The sequence below is a fragment of the Eubalaena glacialis genome, chromosome 1 (genome assembly GCF_028564815.1).
Source record: "Eubalaena glacialis isolate mEubGla1 chromosome 1, mEubGla1.1.hap2.+ XY, whole genome shotgun sequence".
Taxonomy (NCBI): Eukaryota; Metazoa; Chordata; class Mammalia; order Artiodactyla; family Balaenidae; genus Eubalaena; species Eubalaena glacialis.
The window spans coordinates 207,741,097-207,761,807 of record NC_083716.1 but is presented as its reverse complement, the minus strand read 5'-3'; the positions used below and the strand labels follow the sequence as shown (position 1 = coordinate 207,761,807).

At 37.1% G+C, this 20,711-nt stretch overlaps 1 protein-coding gene across 1 annotated transcript in view; it reads right to left on the bottom strand.

The window, feature by feature from the left end:
* The window catches only part of NBEAL1 (neurobeachin like 1), a 173,657-nt gene that overhangs the window by 131,324 nt on the left and 21,622 nt on the right, over positions 1-20,711 (bottom strand). Inside the window, exons 4-6 of the mRNA XM_061186681.1 lie at positions 18,553-18,714; positions 4,939-5,020; positions 4,244-4,371 (exon numbers count right to left, since the gene is read on the bottom strand). Of these exons, the coding sequence (XP_061042664.1) occupies positions 4,244-4,371; positions 4,939-5,020; positions 18,553-18,714 (372 nt within the window). The remainder of the gene's footprint in view (positions 1-4,243; positions 4,372-4,938; positions 5,021-18,552; positions 18,715-20,711) is intronic.

The following is a 20,711-nucleotide window of genomic DNA, read 5'->3' as shown; positions in this document are numbered from 1 at the left end:
TCAGGAAAGATTTCTTTCCCTATACTTATTTTAGTTCCATTTGGAGAAATCTTTCTAAATATGGAGGATTCTACAAATAAAATCAAAATTGGGCTAACAGATTAATCAAATCTATTAATTAAATCAAATTACACATGAAGATATGAAAAACATCCATATATTTCATCAAATAAGAAATATAATTTTAAATGGCTCTGTATTTGGAATTATGTTAATTTTAATTAAATGTTCTAATCTGTTTTAGCTGTATTGGTAAGCAACAAGCACAAACAATAAGAAAATATATACATTCCAAATTTCCATTTAACTTCAGAATCAGATTAATATATAAAGTCTAAGTTATTGCTATAGTCCCCCTGTACAGGTCTTCCATGAGCTATATAGATTTCTCCTAATTACACGATTTATCTCCTCTATGTTTCATTTTTCTATCAAAGTCAAAGAAAACCAAGTCTCACTCTCTGCTTTTACCATTTACCTCAGAAGTAGTTCATACTATTCCTGGCAAAATTGTTATGCCTATTAAAAATAATATATGGACAGCTTCTAGCATAATTTCTGGTATATATACTGCACTCATGAAATGCCACCACTGATCATCTACTCTTTGTTCTCCTTCTTGTTGTCATCTTACACTATAACTCTCTTTCTATATCATGTTATAATGTTTAAATGTCTTCTTGTTTTTGGCTCTCAAAACTTGTTTTCGGGGCTTTCCTGGTGGCGCAGTGGTTAAGAATCTGCCTGCCAATGCAGGGGACACGGGTTCGAGCCCTGGTCCGGGAAGATCCCATATGCCGCTGAGCAACTAAGCCTGTGCGCCACAACTACTCAACTACTGAAGCCCGCATGCCTAGAGCCCGTGCTCCGCAACAAGAGAAGCCACCACAATGAGGAGCTCGCGCACCGCAACAAAAAGTAGCCCCCGCTCGCCGCAACTAGAGAAAGCCCGGGCACAGCAACGAAGACCCAACACAGCCAAAAATAAAATAAATAAAATAAATAAATGAAAAAAAAAAAATTTGTTTTTGTTTTCAATTACCAATTTTATGTAATCCATTTTAATTTGTTCTCGGGTCTACCTTTTCATATCTTCTCTCCTTCTCCCACCTTTAAATTCATTTTGCTCTTAAGGATTCCTCTAAAAGCCTCTCTTCTGTCATTTTCAGACTCCTCTCCTTATGTTCCTCCTTCTATATGTCTTCCTGTCTATAAATAAAAATTCTTTGTCACTGTTTCAAAACTTAAAAACGTTATCTTAGATTTGCCATTGCTGACAAGGCTAAGGTGGGGGATGGGGAAGTAGCAATAGTGGGAGGAAGAAACATAATTTCCTTAAGGCATCTCGGCATAAATGTCAAAATAGAGGGAACATTGATTAGTTGAGAACCAAAGTGCTAAATGAGTAGAAAGGCTACAAATGGAGCACTATTATGTGCTCCTCTCTTTGAATCTTTAGAGAGTTATGAGCAGTACAGAGGCAGAGGGAAAAGGTAGTGACAGTGCTGTCTGCCAACTATTTCCATGTCTACTCCTTTTAGTCACAGGGTAGAACTAACTTCCACCTTGGTCTCCCTTCTTCTGGTCTCACTGTGGTAGATGGGGACATGTAACTAGTCTTGGCCAATGAGTTCTGAATGAAAGTGAGACATGTCATATGTCATGACCAGACAGCATTAAAACTGCCAATGTGAGACATTTCAGAGCTTTCTTTTCTCTTTCACATGGTAACTAGCAAAGCCTTAGATGCTTGCTGTTCTGTCAGTTTAGGATCTTGAGTGACTATGGTGAGTAGAGGCTCCCTGCCAACCATGGTAGACAGAAAACAGGAACAAGAAGTAAACCTTTGTTATTCTAACCCCTTGTTTGTTACTGCAGCTTATCCTGACGGATAAATCTTTGCCAAGAAAAATGCAAAGCACTTTCTCACTGGAAAAAGAGACATATTAAAGTTCAATAGAAACGGAAGTAATCAGAAGGTCACTAGTACCTTCCCATTAATAAACAATCAAGAAAAGTATTAGAATGATGTGATGGTTAATTTCATGTATCAACTTGGGGGGTGTTTTGGGATGAGATTTAACACTTAAATTGGCGAACTCTGGGTAACAGAACTGCCCTCCAGAAAGTGCCTCAAGTAATCAGTTGAAAGCCTGAGCGGAACAAAAAGACTGGCATCTCCAAGCAAGAGGGAATTCTCCAGCAGACTGCCCTCTGACTTCATCTGCACCATCAGTTCCGGCCTCCAGCCTGACTGCTTTTAAACTAGGACTGGAACTGGAACACTGGCTCTCTAGCCTTCGAACTCTAACTGCACCACTGGCTTCCCTGGGTGGCAAGGCTGCCAGCCCACATCGCAGATTTGGACTTGCCAGCCTCTATAATCATGTGAGGCAATCGCTTACAATGAAGTTCTTCCAAACACACACACACATACACACACACACACGGCCTGCTAGTTTTGTTTCTGTGGAGAACCCTGACTAAAGACAACAACTTTCAACACATAAAGGAAAGCAAATGTATAAATAAGCAGATAGAACTGTTATATTTAATAGCTGGAGTACTTGTTCCTATTAATTCTATTAGACACTTCTTGCTTTACCTAAAGGATGTGTTATTTCAATAAAGTATTACTATATAGAACATATAAAGTATTACCACATAGTCTACATACATGTTCTCTCAGTTACGAATTCTTCACCATTATCTAATGGTGGCTATTCAAAGTGAGGGTATCCTACCCTAAAAATCCTGAAAAGCCTATAAAAAAATCAAACATTCTAGTAACGAAATGTTGCAGGAAGTAGGAATTGTTTATAAGTGGGTCAGGTTACACTGAAAATGAAAAAATCTTGAGATTTAAAGTACAGCAGATTAGGGAGACCTAAAAAAGAGATCTGACTGTAGGTGATAACACAACTCTTCCTATTCTTTGCCCACAGGTAAGAAAGATACATGAGTTTTTAAACTCTTCCCTTTGAGCTGTGTACCAGTAATTACGCCATTGTCACTAAGCTACAAATCCATCATCTTACATTCCACCTGCTTTGTGATGCTGGGACAGTCATTCTACAAACTATATTTCCTTTTCTCCAGCTACCTCACTCTTGGGTTCATCAATAGTGGGTACTAAATGGAGCCTGGAAAGTTGAAAGAGTGAAAGGGGGACTGATGCCTTATTCCTTATGTTTTTACTGGCCAACAGTTCTTAACTATGGCATTCACAGTTGGTTTCTTTCTTCAGCTTATTTTTGGCAATACCAGAACCAGCCTCTTCATGGCTGCTCAGTGATAGCAGCACTGGCTTAGGACTCTTTCCTCAGAAGTCTCAAACCAGGCACTGCAGGACCTCTTCTCCAAAACTTCTAGTTTCTGATAACTCTAATCTCTTCCCTTTGTTCCCACAGAACCAGGGAAGTAGCTGCTTCCTGAAGTCACTATCTCTGTATTACATCAGTGTCCCCCTTTTGCTTTTTGAGTTCTCTAATACCTATTTAACAATCTCCTTGTATTATAGTCTCTCTTTTTAAACACTGGTTTCTGACTGACACAAGCTCCACAATTAAAAATAAAACATAAAATACGGGGCTTCCCTGGTGGCGCAGTGGTTGACAATCTGCCTGCCAATGCAGGGGACACAGGTTCGAGCCCTGGTCTGGGAGGATCCCACATGCCTTGGAGCGACTAGGCCCGTGGGCCACAATTACTGAGCCTGCGCGTCTGGAGCCCGTGCTCCGCAACAAGAGAGGCCGCGAGAGTGAGAGGCCCGCGCACCGCGATGAAGAGTGGCCCCCACCTGCCGCAACTGGGGAAAGCCCTCGCGCAGAAACTAAGACCCAACACAGACATAAATAAATAAATAAATATTAAAAAAAAAACAACAACAACACAAAATACTGTTAAAATTCTTTTTCAAATCATGAAATGTGCTTTAGAAAAAAATAAAGTTCCTTGAAAAATATGTACACTCTACTTGATGCTACTGTGCTCTGAGATTTTACCATCAGATTATTAGCATTCAATTGCATTACAAAATAAAAGTTCAGGGTAAATTTATTATCTAGAAGTGGCGTTTATCACTAATTCATTACCTCCAATGTAGTTCTCTACCTCAGAGATAAGGATGGGGTCTTAGACACATCTTACCAACTGCTTTCATAGAGAATGACACCTGCTTTGAAGAATTGTATATATTATGATATTTAGGTTTTAAATGAACATTATGATTTATAAGACATACCCTGAAATTCTATGCCTCCAATTCCGATATGGGTCATATAAACTTTCACAAAATGCCAACGCGTGGATCACAAATTCTTCGATAGATGTCTGATCTGCCAATTCCTTCTCTTTTTTTTTGCTTTTTAACTGAGAATTTAAACATAAAATTATATGTACTTAAAAATGTTAAGCTGTATAACATACTGACCAACATCATTAAAAGACTACATGTTTCATTCATCTAATAATAATAACTCATTTTTATTCAAATAAGCCTAAGTTCCATTTGAGTGTGTAAAGGGTCAGTTAATCATATGGGTTGGATATAACCTCTCAAATTTTAAATATTTCCTAGGAAGGATTTCAAATGGATAGACAAATGTCTTTCCAAAACAGAAGATGCTTTCAATAAGAGGGTTATTTGATGAATAAATAATAAATACATAAAATGACAAATTGTGTCATTTAAAATAGCCATTTATAAAACACTTCAACTTTTAAATTAAAATAACAAAATGTATTAATAATTGCTTGTCTACTTTCAGATAATATGCATAAGATGCCTGAAATATATAAGTACCCACTGATAATTTTAATGATCTTCTCAATTATTACCTCCTCTGAAAACATTTAACTTTACTATGATATTTTTAAAAATAAAAACTAGTTACTCTCAGTAAAACAACAAAAAGGAATATATTAATTCACACCTACTTGTTGAATATAGAGTGTTGTCATAGTGATAACATGATTGATATACGAACAAGTCCCAATTTCTTCTACATTAGATAGATTTCTGTGAGGAAAAAAAAAGAATAGCCATATATTTATTACTTATGAATAGTGAGAAAAATGTATGCTCATGAATTCAGGTTGGTTTTCGGAACACATGTTGGCAAATGAAATACAAGTAACAGTCATTAAAACTTAAAATCAATATGGTTATATAACTGCTTTCCCACTGAGAATGCAAAACACACCTCAAGCACCATTTAACTACTATAAACAGAGAATGTTTAAGAAAGACATGCCAATTAGCATTTGTTTATTATAAAAAATTGGAAAATATCACAAAGTAGAAATAGAAAAGAAAAAGTCACTAATATTCTTACAACCCCAACGTTAGCAACTATATATATTTTGGATTATTTCTTTCCATGTTTGTTATTTTCCTATGTATAGTTTTAGCTTGGTTTTTTGTACATATCGTTGCCTTTATAACTCATGTGGTGCAGTTTTATAGTTATCAGCTTGCTTTCTGAAATTATAGTTTCCCTTTTAGACTCATAATATATCTCATCTATATTAAAAAGCCTTGAGAGAAGGGTGGGTATCTATACATACTCCAAGAGGGCATAGTACATGCCTTGTTTAAAGCAGTGTGTCAACAAGTGCCTGGTGTTTAATTAAAATATGGCCCTCATTTTTATTCCATTTTTAATAAGACTGAGGTATGACATGTAAAATGCTAACATGTACTCTTATCTAATATCACCAGTCTTTTTCTTGGCATATTAAAAAAAAAATTCTATTAAGACAAAATACTCTATTTTGTTCTGAGACATTGTGACCTTGAAAAATACTTTATATCTTAAAATCCAGTAAATGCTAAAGGAACAGGAAAAATTAACTAAATTAATGAGCTTAGTGTAAGAAGTCAGAATGGCATGACATCTTTGAGAAAGCAAAGAGTAAAGGCAGAGGTAAAATTCAAAGCCCCTGTGGACGATTCTGGGCAAATAGCCAAGTGGGAAGAACCAGGAATCTGTCTCCCCACCTAGAAAACAGTTACACTGTCAAAATCAGTTTGATGTAACTATTTTGGAACCCTTGAGTCTCTGCTGAAGGCTGGCAACTTCTATGGGAAGATCTGGATGATAAATTGGAATTAGTGTCCTAAATTCTGCTCAATTTCAGCTATTAGCGCAGTAGCAGCTATCAATCTGCCACCCCCAGACATGTGGTAAGCAGCTGCGCACATGGTCCAGGAGCAGCTTGCTAACAGCTTGAAGAAACCAACGTGGGCAAAAAGGACCCTGCCCTCAACATATTGGAGATCTGTGCTCTGATCACTGATTGCTCCTTCTGATTACAGAGGTGCAGACAAAGAGGCAGGCAGGCACTGATATTGCACATCCCCACCACTTGTTACAAGCCCCTCCCCCTCTGGCTGAAGTAATTTCCAGGGGGCTTAAAGGCCATTTCCCTTTCCCCCTTCATCTTTTTGTTTTTTCCCCTTTTGGGAGCCAGATGTTAAAGACTAGGACATTCAAAAATAACGGCATAAATGGGGAAAATTAGAGAGTGACCACACATGCTGAGGGAAAGGGTCAGAGTAGATCTGAGCAGACCTTATGTTTACAACTCAGGTTGATCCTCAGCACAGAGACAGTCTGTAATGATCAAAACATAAAACAAATAAACAAAAATAACAACAAAAAGCAGCAAACCCCAGGAAAGAGGGTAAATCTGATTTTCAGAGTTACCACATTCTTAGATTCAAATGTCCAGTATTCAATTAAAAACAAAAATCAGAAAGCATACAAAGAAATAGGGGAATATGGCCCAGTCAAAAGAAAAACAGAGATCAACAGAAACTCCCTGAAAAGATCTATTAGACAAAGACTTCAAAATAACTGTCTTCAAGATGCTCAAAGTATCAATACTAAAGGAAGATGTGGAGAAAGTCAAGAAATTAATGGGTAAACAAAATGGAAATATCAGTAAGGAGATTAAAAAAAACTAAAAAGAAACCAGAAAGAAATTCTGTAACTACAATCACTATAATGAAAAATTCACTAGAGGAATTCAAGGGTAGATCTGAGCTGGCAGAGGAAAGAATCAGTGAACTTGAAGATAGCACAATGGAAATTATCAAGTCTGAACAACACAAAGAAAAAAGATTGAGTCTAAGAAAAAGAAGAGAAAGAAAAAGGGAAAGAGAGAATATTTAAAGAAATTATCCCTGAAAATTTCCCAAATTTGATGAAGGACATGAATATGAACAGCCAAGAAGCTCAACGAACTCCAAATAAGGTGAACTCAAAGACACCCACACTGAGACACACGTTATAATCAAACTTTCAAAAGACAAAGAGACTATCTTGAAAGTAGGAAGAAAGAAGCAAATCATCACATATAAGGGATCTTCAATACAATTATCAGCAGATTTCTACTAAGAAACTTAGGCCAGAAGATAGTGAGAGGATATACTGAAAGTGCTAAAAGAAAAAAGCTGTCAACCAACAATCCTGTATCTGGCAAACTATCCTTCAAAAGTGAGGGAGAAATAAAGACATTCCCAGAAAACAAAAGGTAATGGAGTCTGTGATCACTCGATCTACCCTACAAAAAATGCTAAACACTGTCCTGCAGGGTGAGAGGTAAGGACACTACCCAGCAACTCAAAGCTGCATGGAAAACTAAGATCTCAAGGAAGGTAAATAAATGGGCAATTATAAAAGCTAGTATTATTGGAACAATGATTTGTAATTGTATTCTTTGTTTTTATATAATTTAAGAGATATTTAAAGAAAAAAAATTATTCGGGTAAAAACTAGTATTACTGTAACTTCGGTTTGTAATTCCAAATCTTGTTTTACACATAATTTGAGACTAATGCATCTAAAATAACTATTAGCTTATGTTTTGGGGCAAACATTGTGTAAATGTAGTTTTGTGACATCAACAACCAAAAGGAGTAGGGACAGAGCCATAAAAGAGCAGAGTTTTTGTATGTTATTGATATTAAAGTGGTATAAATTCAAATTAGAATGTTATAACTTTAGAATGTTAAATGTAACACCAATGGTAACCACAAAGAAAATATCTACAGAATGTATACAAAAGAGTATGATAAAGGGGACATCCCTGGTGGTCCAGTGGCTAAGACTCCACGCTCCCAACGTAGGGAGCCCGGGTTCGATCCCTAGTCAGGGAACTAGAACCCGCATGCTGCAACTAAAAGATCCTGCATGCTGCAACTAAGACCCAGTAGAGCCAAATAAATAAATAAACAAATATTACAAAATAAATAAATAAATAATGAAATGCTCATTATAAAAAAAAGAATATGATAAAGGAATTTAAATCACCACAATTAGAAGCCCGTGCACTGCTACGAAGAGCAGCCCCCGCTCACCAAAACTAGAGAAAGCCCATGCGCAGCAACGAAGACCCAAAACAGCCAAAAAATAAATTAATTAAAAAAGAAAAACACCTTATGTTTTAAGGCATAAAGAAAACAAATAGCACAGTAACAGAAGTAAACTCCTCCTTAGGAGTAATTACTTTCAATGTAAATGGATTAAAGTTTCCATTCAAAAGACACGAGACTGAATGGTACTGATGAACGAGTGGTAGGGCAGGAACAAAGATGCAGACGTTGAGAATGGACTTGAGGACACAGGGCGGGAAGTGGAGACTGGGACATAGTGACAGAGTAGCACTAACATATATACACTACCAAATGTAAAACAGATAGCTAGTGGGAAGCAGCTACATAGCACAGGAAGATCAGCTCGGTGCTTTGTGAAGACCTAGAGGGGTGGGATAGGGAAGGTGGGAGGAAGGCTCAAAAGGGACGGGATATGGAGATATATGTATGCATATAGCTGATTCACTGTGTTGTACAGCAGAAACTAACACAACATTGTAAAGCAATTATACTCCAATCACAATGTATAAAAAAAAAAGAAAAAAAAAGATAAGAGATTGGCAGACTGGATACAAACTCAGGATCCAACTATATACTGTCTACCTGATGTCCAAGGACACAAACAGGTTGAAACTGAAAGCAGAGAAAAAGATATTCCATGTGAAGAGTAACTCAAACAGAGCAGAGGTTGACATACAAATATCAGACAAAATAGGCTTTCAGCCAAAAAAGGTTACATGGGACAAAGAAGGACATTATATATTTTAAAAGGTATGGGGGCAGAGTCAAGATGGCGTACTAGGAGGACACGGAATTCACGTCTACACACAACTAGGGCACCTACCAGGCACCGGCGGGGGACCACAGACACCTAAGGGGATGGGAGGAACCCCCAGCGAGCAGGTAGGACGTGGGGCGTGGGGGGAGTGATGGGAGAGAAGAAGTGGAGGCGGGATGGGCCTGATGCCCCTGAGGGGCAGCTGGGGGAGGGGAAGGGATCCCACACCCGAAGGGGGAAATTGGAGAACCACTGGGAGGGCAGAGGATCAAAAGGCAGGTTTCTCCTGCCCACTTGGGCCCCCAGGAACCTGCTGAGATCCCGGGCCTGATCTTCTGTCCACCAAGGCCCCTTCCAGCTGTGCACGTCCTGAGGCAGTGGGAGGGAGGGAAGGGGGAGCAAAAGTAAAGGCTGGACCTCCGGGAATGGCACCCCTGAGGGGTGGATGGGGGAGGGGAGGAATTCCTACATTCAGTGGGACCCATGCATGGTTAGGGGTCCAGCAGCAATGGGGGAGACCCTGGGGAAGATGGTGGGGAAGGGGCATGAAGGAATGGAAGGGAATGCAGTCTGTGTCTTCCCTGTCCTTTTGGGTACCAGGAAGCCTGTTGGGCCCCAGGCTTAATCCTCTGCCCTCAGAGCCTCTCTCCTGCCATGCAGAACCCAAGCTCCGCCCCTACACACCAACCCAGGGCCCTACCTCTACACTCAGAGACCCCCCTCTGAGACCCCCTCCAATGCGCTGGGCCTAAACCCCACCCACACACCTTCACTCAGGGCCCTACCTCCAAACTCCCTAACTCCACACTCCAGAGGCCCTCCTTTCCATGTGCTGCCTCTCCCATTCCGTGCAGGTCCTAAGCAGAGGCCCCACCCCACGCTTGAACATCACCCTGTCTAGGCCCCACACCCAGGGCATTTCCAGCTGCATGGGTCCTAAGCTTAGGACCTGCACCATGCTCAAAACTCATCCTCCCACCCGCCTAGGTCCCGCCCCACCCTAAACCCAGCCCCTGCCTAAATTCCACCCCTGCTTAAACTTTGCCCCCTACAGCCAAGGTTTTGTGTTTTTTTTTCTTTTTTCCTCTTTTAGATTGGGGTTCTGTTTTACCTTGTTGATTCATTGTTGTCGATTCTTTTATATTTTTATTTTTCCTAAAAAACCTTTTATTTTTCTAGTTTTATTTTATTCTTTATACTTTGTTAACATTCTCTCCTTTTGGCTTGTTCCCCCCCCCTTTTTTTATTTTTCTTTTTACTGTTGTGGTTTTATTTTACCCCACTGGAGTTCTTTCAATTATAGTTTTATTTTTCCTAATATATTTTTTATCTCTCTAATTTTATTTTGTTTTTTATTCTTCCATATTGTACTGCTCCTTTGCTTCTTCCTTTTTTTTTTTTTTTTTTACCACACCACAAAGCTTGCAGGATCTTGGTTCCCAGGCCGGGGGTTGGGCTCCTGTGGTGGGAGCTCCAAGTCCAAACCGCTGGACTAACGAGAACCTTAAACCCCAGGGAACATTAATCAGAGTGAGGCCCCCGGGAGGTCCTCATCTCAGCACCAAGAACCGGCTCTATCCAACTGCCTGCAAACTCCAGTGCTGGATGTCTCAGGCCAAACAACCAGTAAGACAGGAATACAGCACCACCCATTAAAAAAAAAAAAAAGAAACGACAAAAAAATGTTACAGATGAAGGAGCAAGGTAAAAACCTACAAGACCAAATAAATGAAGACGAAATAGGCAACCTACCTGAAAAAGAATTCAGAGTAATGATAGTAAAGATGATCCAAAATCTCAGAAACAGAATGGAGAAAATACAAGAAACATTTAACAAGGATCTAGAAGAACTAAAGAGCAAACAAACAGTGATGAACAACACAATTACTGAAATTAAAAATACTCTAGAAGGAATCAATAGCAGAATAACTGAGGCAGAAGAACAGATAAGTGAGCTGGAAGATAAAATGGTGGAAATAACTGCCAGGGAGCAGAATAAAGAAAAAAGAATGAAAAGAATTGAGGACAGTCTCAGAGACCTCTGGGACAACATTAAGTGCACCAACATTCGAATTATAGGGATCCCAGAAGAAAAAGAGAAAAAGAAAGGGTCTGAGAAAATATTTGAAGAGATCAGAGTCAAAAACATCCCTAACATGGGAAAGTAAATAATCAATCAAGTCCAGGAAGCACAGAGTACCATACAGGAAAAACCCATAAACATGCCGAAACACATATTAATCAAACTATCAAAACTTAAGTATGAAGAAAAAATATTAAAAGCAGCAGGAAAAGCAACAAATAACATACAAGGGAATCCCCATAAGGTTAACAGCTGATCTTTCAGCACAAACTCGGCAAGTGAGAAGGGAATGGCAGGACATATTTAAAGTCATGAAAGGGAAAAAACCTACAACCAAGACTGCTCTACCCAGCAAGGATGTCATTCAGATTCGATGGAGAAATTAAAACCTTTACAGATAAGCAAAGGTTAAGAGAATTCAGCACCACCAAACCAGCTTTACAACAAATGCTAAAGGAACTTCCCTAGGCAGGAAACACAAGAGAAGGAAAAGACCTACAATAACAAACCCAAAACAATTAAGAAAATGGTCATAGGAACATACATATCGATAATTACCTTAAATGTAAATGGATTCAGTGCTCCAACCAAAAGACATAGACTGGCTGAATGGATACAAAAACAAGACCTGTATATATGCTGTCCACAAGAGACCCACTTCAGACCAAGGGACACGTACAGAATGAAAGTGAGGGGATGAAAAAAGATACTCCATGCAAATAGAAATCAAAAGAAAGCTGGAGTAGCAATTCTCATATCAGACAAAATAGACTTTAAAATAGACTATTACAAGAGACAAAGAAGGACACTACATAATGATCAAGGGATCAATCCATGAAGAAGATATAACAATTGTAAATATTTATGCACCCAACATAGGAGCACCTCAATACATAAGGCAAATGCTGACAGCCATAAAAGGCGAAATCAATGGTAACACAATCATAGTAGGGGACTTTAACACCCCACTTTCACCAATGGACAGAACATCCAAAATGAAAATAAATAAGAAAACACAAGCTTTAAATGATACATTAAATGAGACGGACTTAATTGATATTTATAGGACATTCCATCCAAAAACAACAGAATACACTTTCTTCTCAAGTGCTCATGGAACATCCTCCAGGATAGACCATATCTGGGTCACAAATCAAGCCTTGGTTAATTTAAGAAAACTGAAATCGTATCAAGTATCTTTTCCGACCACAACGCTATGAGACTAGATATCAATTAAAGAAAAAAACTGTAAAAAATACAAACACATGGAGGTTAAACAATATGCTACTAAATAACCAAGAGATCACTGAAGAAATCAAAGAGGAAATCAAAAAATACCTAGAAACAAATGACAAAGAAAACACGATGACCCAAAACCTATGGGTTGCAGCAAAAGCAGTTCTAAGAGGGAAGTTAATAGCAATACAATCCTACCTCAAGAAACAAGAAACATCTGAAATAAACAACCTAACCTTACACCTAAAGCAATTAGAGAAAGAAGAACAAAAAAACCCCAAAGTTAGCAGAAGGAAAGAAATCATAAAGATCAGATCAGAAATAAATGAAAAAGGAATGAAGGAAACAATAGCAAAGATCAATAAAACAAAAAGCTGGTTCTTTGAGAAGATAAACAAAATTGATAAACCATTAGCCAGACTCATCAAGAAAAAAAGGGAGGGCTTCCCTGGTGGCGCAGTGGTTGAGAATCTGCCTGCCAATGCAGAGGACACGGGTTCGAGCCCTGGTCTGGGAAGATCCCACATGCCGCAGAGCAACTAGGCCCGTGAGCCACAACTACTGAGCCTGCACATCTGGAGCCTGTGCTCCTCAACAAGAGAGGCCGCGACAGTGAGAGGCCCGTGCATCGCGATGAAGAGTGGCCCCCGCTTGCCGCAACTAGAGAAAGCCCTCACACAGAAACGAAGACCCAACACAGCCAAAAATAAATAAATAAATAAATTTTTAAAATTTCAAAAAAAAAAGGGAGACGCCTCAAATCAACAGAACTAGAAATGAAAAAGGAGAAGTAACAACTGACACTGCAGAAATACAAAGGATCATGAGAGATTACTACAAGCAGCTATATGCCAATAAAATGGACAACCTGGAAGAAATGGACAAATTCTTAGAAAAGCACAACCTTCCGAGACTGAACCAGGAAAAAGTGGAAAATATAAACAGACCAATCACAAGCACTGAAATCGATACTGTGATTAAAAATCTTCCAACAGACGGCTTCGCAGGCAAATTCTATCAAACCTTTAGAGAAGAGCTAACACCTATCCTTCTCAAACTCTTCCAAAATACAGCAGGGGGAGGAACACTTCCAAACGCATTCTAAGAGGCCACCATTACCCTGATACCAAAACCAGACAAAGATGTCACAAAAAAAGAAAACTACAGGCCAATATCTCTGATGAACATAGATGCAAAAATCCTCAACAAAATACTAGCAAACAGAATCCAACAGCACATTAAAAGGATCATACACCATGATCAAGTGGGGTTTATCCCAGGAATGCAAGGATTCTTCAACATATGCAAATCAATCAATGTGATACACCATATTAACAAATTGAAGGATAAAAACCATATGATCATCTCAACAGATGCAGAAAAAGCTTTCAATAAAATTCAACACCCATTTATGATAAAAACTCTCCAGAAAGTAGGCACAGACGGAACCTACCTCAACATACTAAAGGCCATATATGACAAACCCACAGCCAACATCGTTCTCAATGGTGAAAAACTGAAACCATTTCCACTAAGATCAGGAACAAGACAAGGTTGCCCATTCTCACCACTATTATTCAACATAGTTTTGGAAGTTTTAGCCACAGCAATCAGAGAAGAAAAAGAAATAAAATGAATCCAAATCAGAAAAGAAGAAGTAAAACTGTCACTGTTTGCAGATGACATCATACTATACATAGAGAATCCTAAAGATGCCACCAGAAAACTACTAGAGCTAATCAATGAATTTGGTAAAGTAGAAGGATACACAATTAATGCACAGATATCTCTTGCATTCCTATACACTAATGATGAAAAATCTGAAAGAGAAATTAAGGAAACACTACCATTTACCACTGCAAAAAAAAGAATAAAATACCTAGGAATAAACCTACCCAAGGAGACAAAATACCTGTATGCAGAAAACTATAAGACACTGATGAAAGAAATTAAAGATGATACAAACAGATGGAGAGATATACCATGTTCTTGGATTGGAAGAATCAACACTGTGAAAATGACTATACTACCCAAAGCAATCTACAGATTCAATGCAATCCCTATCAAACTACCAATGGCATTTTTCACAGAACTAGAACGAAAAACTGTACAATTTGTATGGAAACACAAAAGACCCCGAAGAGCCAAAGGAATCTTGAGAAAGAAAAACAGAGCTGGAGAAATCAGGCTTCCAGAGTTCAGACTATACTACAAAGCTACAGTAATCAAGACAGTATGGTACTGGCACAAAAACAGAAATATAGATCAATGGAACAGGATAGAAAGCCCAGAGATAAACCCATGCACATGTGGTCACCTTATCTTTGATAAAGGAGGCAAGAATATGCAGTGGAGAAAAGAAAGCCTCTTCAATAAGTGGTGCTCGAGAAACTGGACAGCTACATGTAAAAGAATAAAATTAGAACACTTTCTAACACCATATACAAAAATAAACTCAAAATGGATTAAAGACCTACATGTAAGTCTAAACATTATAGAACTCTTAGAGGAAAAAACATGGGCAGAACACTCTATGACATAAATCACAGCAAGATCCTTTTTGACTCACCTCCTAGAGAAATGGAAATAAAAACAAAAATAAACAAATGGGACCTAATGAAACTTCAAAGCTTTTGCACAGCAAAGGAAACCATAAAGAAGACAAAAAGACGACCCTCAAATGGGAGAAAATATTTGCAAATGAAGCAAATGACAAAGGATAAATCTCCAAAATATACAAGCAGCTCATGCAGCTCAATATCAAAAAAACAACCCAATCCAAAAATGGGCAGAAGACCTAAATAGACATTTCTCCAAAGAAGATATACAGATTGCTAACAAACACATGAAAAGATGCTCAACATCACTAATCATTAGAGAAATGCAAATCAAACCTACAATGAGATATCACCTCACACCGGTCAGAATGGCCAGCATCCAAAAATCTACAAACAACAAATGCTGGAGAGCGTGTGGAGAAAAGGGAACCCTCTTGCACTGTTGGTGGGAATGTAAATTGATAGAGCCACTATGAAAAACAGTATGGAGGTTCCTTAAAAAACTAAAAATAGAACTATTATATTACCCAGCATCCCATTACTGGGCATATACGTTGAGAAAACCGTAATTTAAAAAGGGTCATGTACCACAATGTTCAATGCAGCACTATTTATAATAGCCAGGACATGGAAGCAACCTAAGTGTCCATCGACAGATGAATGGATAAAGAAGATGTGGCACATATAAACAATGGAATATTAGTCAGCCACAAAAAAAAATGAAATTGAGTTATTTGTAGTGAGGTGGATGGACCTAGAGTCTGTCATACAGAGTGAAGTAAGTCAGAAAGAGAAAAACAAATACTGTATGCTAACACATATATATGGAATCTAAAAAAAAATGGTTCTGATGAGCCTAGGGGCAGGACAGGAATAAAGACACAGACATAGAGAATGGACTTGAGGACACAGGGATGGGGAAGGGTAAGCTGGGACGAAGTGAGAGAGTAACACTGACATATATTCACTACCAAATGTAAAATAGATAGCTGGTGGGAAGCAGCTACATAGCACAGGGAGATCAGTTCGGTGCTTTGCGACCACCTAGAGGGGTAGGATAAGGAGGGTGGGAGGGAGACACAAGAGGGAGGGGATATGGGGATATATGTATGCATATAGCTGATTTACTTTGTTATACAGCAAAAAGTAATGCAACATTGTATAGCAATTAATACTCCAATAAAGATGTTAAAAATAAATAAAAGGTACAATATAATGTAATAAAAGTATATATGATATTATATATAACAAAGGTATTATATTAGCAAAAAGATATAACAATTATGAACATTTATGTATCTAATGACAGACCATCAAAACATATGAAGCAAATACTGACAGAATTGAAGAGAGAAATATATAGTTCTTCCATAATAGCTGGAGAATTCAATACCTCATCCACAATAATGGATAAAACAACTAGATAGAAGATAAGTAAAGCAACAGAAGCCTTAACACAGTAAATCTAATAGCTCTAAGAAACAATATACAGATCACTCTACCCAACAACAACAGAACAAACATTCTTCTCAAGTGCACTTGGGACATTTTACAGGATAGACACTATATTAGGCCACAAATTAAGTCTCAACAGATACAAAAGGACAGATATAAAAAGTATGTTCTCTAACCACAGCAGGATGAAGTTAAAAATCAATAACATAAAGAAAACTGAAAAATTCACAAAACTGTGGAAATTAACCAAAATACTTTTAAATAATCAATGGATCAAAGAAGAAACCCACAAGGGAAATTAGAAAATACTTCAAGATGAATGAAAAGGAAAACATGACTTCCCAAAACTTATGAGAGGCAATGAAAGTGGTGCAAAGGGAGAATTTTATAGGTATAAGTGCTTACACTAAAAAAAAGAACAAGAAACCAACTACCTAATATTACAACTTAAGGAATCAGACAAGGAAGAACAAACTAAACCCAAAGCTAGTAGAAAGAAGGAAATGATAAAGATCAGAGCAGAGATAAAAATAAATATTTAAAAATAGAGATAATCAATGAAACCAAAAATTAGTTCCTTGGAGACATCAACAAAATTGACAAATCTTTAGCTAGATAGACTAAGAAAAAAGAGAGACGAATCAGATTACTAACATCAAAAATGAAAGTGTGGACATTACTACTGATACTACAGAAATAAAGAGGATTATTAGAGAGTACTATGAACAACTGTACAACAACAAATTGAATAACACAGATGAAATGGACAAATTCCTAGAAACACAAAATCTGCCAAGATTAAACCATAATGAAATAAATAATCTGAATAGACCTACAACTAGTAAGGAAACTGAATCAGTAATCAAAACTCTCCCAAAAAAGCAGTCCTGGATCTGATGTTTTCACTCATGAAGTCTACAAAACATTTAAAGGAGAACTAATGCCAATCCTTCTCAAATTTTTCCAAAAAACTGAAGAGGAAGGAACACTTTCTAACTCATTATATGAGGCCAGTATTACCCTGATCCCAAAGCCAAACAAGAGACTACATGAAAACTACAAGCCAACATCCCTTATGAACATTAATGCAAAGATCTTCAACAAAATACTAGCAAAGAGAATTCAACAGTATATTAAAAGTATTACACACTATGACTAAGTGTGATTTATTCCTGGAATGCAAGGATGGTTAAACATATGAAAGCTGATCAATGTAATATGCCATATTAACAGAATAAAGGGGAAAAAACCCAGACGATCATCTCAATTAATGCAGAAAAGCATTTGACAAAATTCAGCAACCATTCCTGATAACAACAGTCAGCAAACTAGGAACAGAAGGAAACTACCTCAACATAATAAAATCTATATATAAAAATTTCACAGCAAATATCATACTAAATGGTAAAAGACTGAAAGCTTTTCCTCTAAGAACAAGAAAAGAAGACAGATTTTTAAGAGGCATGTGATGCCCCTAACCCCAACGGTTCTCAAATTCTTATATGAAGATTAATGGAATGTGTGAAAATTCAAAATGCCTGAGCTCTTTTGGATCAGAACTTCCATACATAAGGCTCAAACTCTGTATTTCTATTAAGCTTCCCAGTTGACATTTATGCACACCAAAATTTAAGTACCACAGACCTAATCTATAAATCTGGAAATATAAGCTATGGAATAATTATACTTTCTTTGGTAAAATTATAAAATGAAAGACTAGAAAAATACATTTCACAAATGATAATGCACAGTATAAAAATGTGTATGTACATGTTTATTGGTGAGGTCCATATAAAAAATATCAGTGCAATAAATTCTTAAATAAAAACTCCTGTCATTGTCTTTACTCTAAAGCAATTATTTTTTATCCTGGCTGAATCTCTCTAAGTAGGTATAGTAAAAGGCTTTCCAATATAATAACAAACCACAAGCCTATTGCAAAAGCTGCATTCATCCTTAAGAGCTCCATATGAACAACATACATCATTAATAACCAATAAATGCATTATTAGTTTGCTAATAATTATTTAAAACAGATAACTAGTTTATTTGTACCAGATACCTGCAAAGAATAATGAAGAACTTGACAAGCAAAATTGACAAGGCTTGTTGTTCTTCCTCTAACCCGTCTGCCACTTTCTGAACACACTGTAGAAGCTGGGTCCTCAGAACCTGCAGAATATTATCAGGAAGCAGAGATATTCCTGGAGGCACATCATCTACCCTACAATATAAGGGGAACAAAATAAGAAGGGTGTTTAAATACAGGACGAAAATCTGTGGCACTTTAAAGTAACTACATTTTCAGCTCAAATCCTAAAGAAGCTCTTTTAGTCCAGATATTCTGTGCCTTCCTCTCTGCATGGTACCACCAAATGGATAGTGACATTTTAGAAGATTATTAGAGCAGAGTGGTTAGTAATTCAGAGGAGGCTTACTGAAAAGAGAGAGAGAAAAAGGCTACTTAGTATTTTCAATTGTGCTATTGTTAAAGAAAATATTTAAAATATAAGATTAGTTCACCTTCTACTATTTAGAAATACAACGTGTCTATACCATTTCTAAAAGAAACGGTAACTAGCAAATAAAAATGAAGTACCTATAACTAGTTTAATATCTGTTAACTGCTTTACTAAATAAACAATATTCACCTACCTATAAGGTCCCTAAGCCATCTGATCAGAAGAGGGAGAGAAGATAACTAGCAAAAGGAAAGGAGAAAGATAGAGGTGAATGTAGAACCCCAAGCATGGGCATCAATAGAAGACTCTTTTAAAGCAATACATCAATATTTTGTGACAAGTGGTTTCTGTGTAAGAAGACAATATGGTTCTTTAAGGGCAAAAGCTAATACCAGATGTAACTGGCTCCTTGTATGTGCCTCTCACATTAAAACCCCCTAGATTCAAAGTCAGAAGCCTGCATACTAAGTTCCACCTCTGTAACATGAAGCACTTCATTTAATCTCTGAAGTTCCCTAATCTATAAAACTGTAATATCAGATATCCACCCTATTTCACTGGGCTCTGAAACCAGAAAGTCAATGTGCATTTTCAGCTTTAAAGTATGTAAAGAACTCTAAATATGTAATGCATTTTAAATATACTATCTCTAAAGCCTCAGAATCTTTTCATAAGCCACTGTATACTTATTTCCCTAACTCTGTTAAGAAGAATGCTCAAATAGCAAAGAAGCACTGTGAAGAGTTTCCATGATTAAATGACAATTATACTTTATAATAGTCTCTTCTTCAGATAATGCTTAACATGACGTATTAGTACTATTTTTACATTGAGTAAAAGGTATTCACTGCAGACAAAGAAATCTGAAGCATCTTAAGCAGTAGTCACATAAACACATATGTAAATATTATTAGCCTCTTCCTGAACCACCCTACAACATAAAATAAAGCATTTTATAAAATAAACACAAGTCACAAAGCATACTACCAAGGTTGCCTAATACTACATAACCATGTTCTAAAAATACATGTTTCATTTTAGTCTGGACATCATTTCACTTGCAGCTTTGGATTCTTTCATTCTCTCTTACTTATAGATGGTATCAGAAACACTCATTTTTATATTTAATTTTTTTTTGAAGAGCTAAAAAGACGTGATTAGAAAAACCAGAGTAACTTCAAAATAATAAACAAATATTTAAATATAACTGATTTTCAAGACTAAGTGAAACTATTCCTCCGCACTTTTCCAAAAATGTTAAATCAACAAGCAAGAAGACATTAGATTTCCCAATATTCCATTTTAGTTATTTAAAAGAGTAGTTCCTTTTGTCCTCAATTGTCCCATTTTCTATTTACACACGTTTTGATTTAACTGGGCAGAAAAAAATATTAACTTCTAAAAGAGCAATCTTTATTTTTTTTAACTGACTCTCATTATAAAATTGGGGCTTACTTAGACATGGCATATAGACAAAGTTGGAATTTTTGGCCTTGTTCCTAATGTGATGAGGATTTAAGAATTTAGAAGAACTTTCCCACCTCTAGGACTTTATTGTCCAAAAGTCTAAGCTCTTTTTGCCGATATTTCCCAAACTCCAGAAATCTTTTCCACTCCTCAATTTGCCTAGTCAATGTCTATTGTAAACAGCTGCCAATTGTTCTCTCTAACATAGGAAAAAGTCCAGCTTAAATTTCAAGGCTTTATAATCTGGTAAAAGCAATCCTTGCCTTGTATTATGAATTCTCTAACTTGGAAA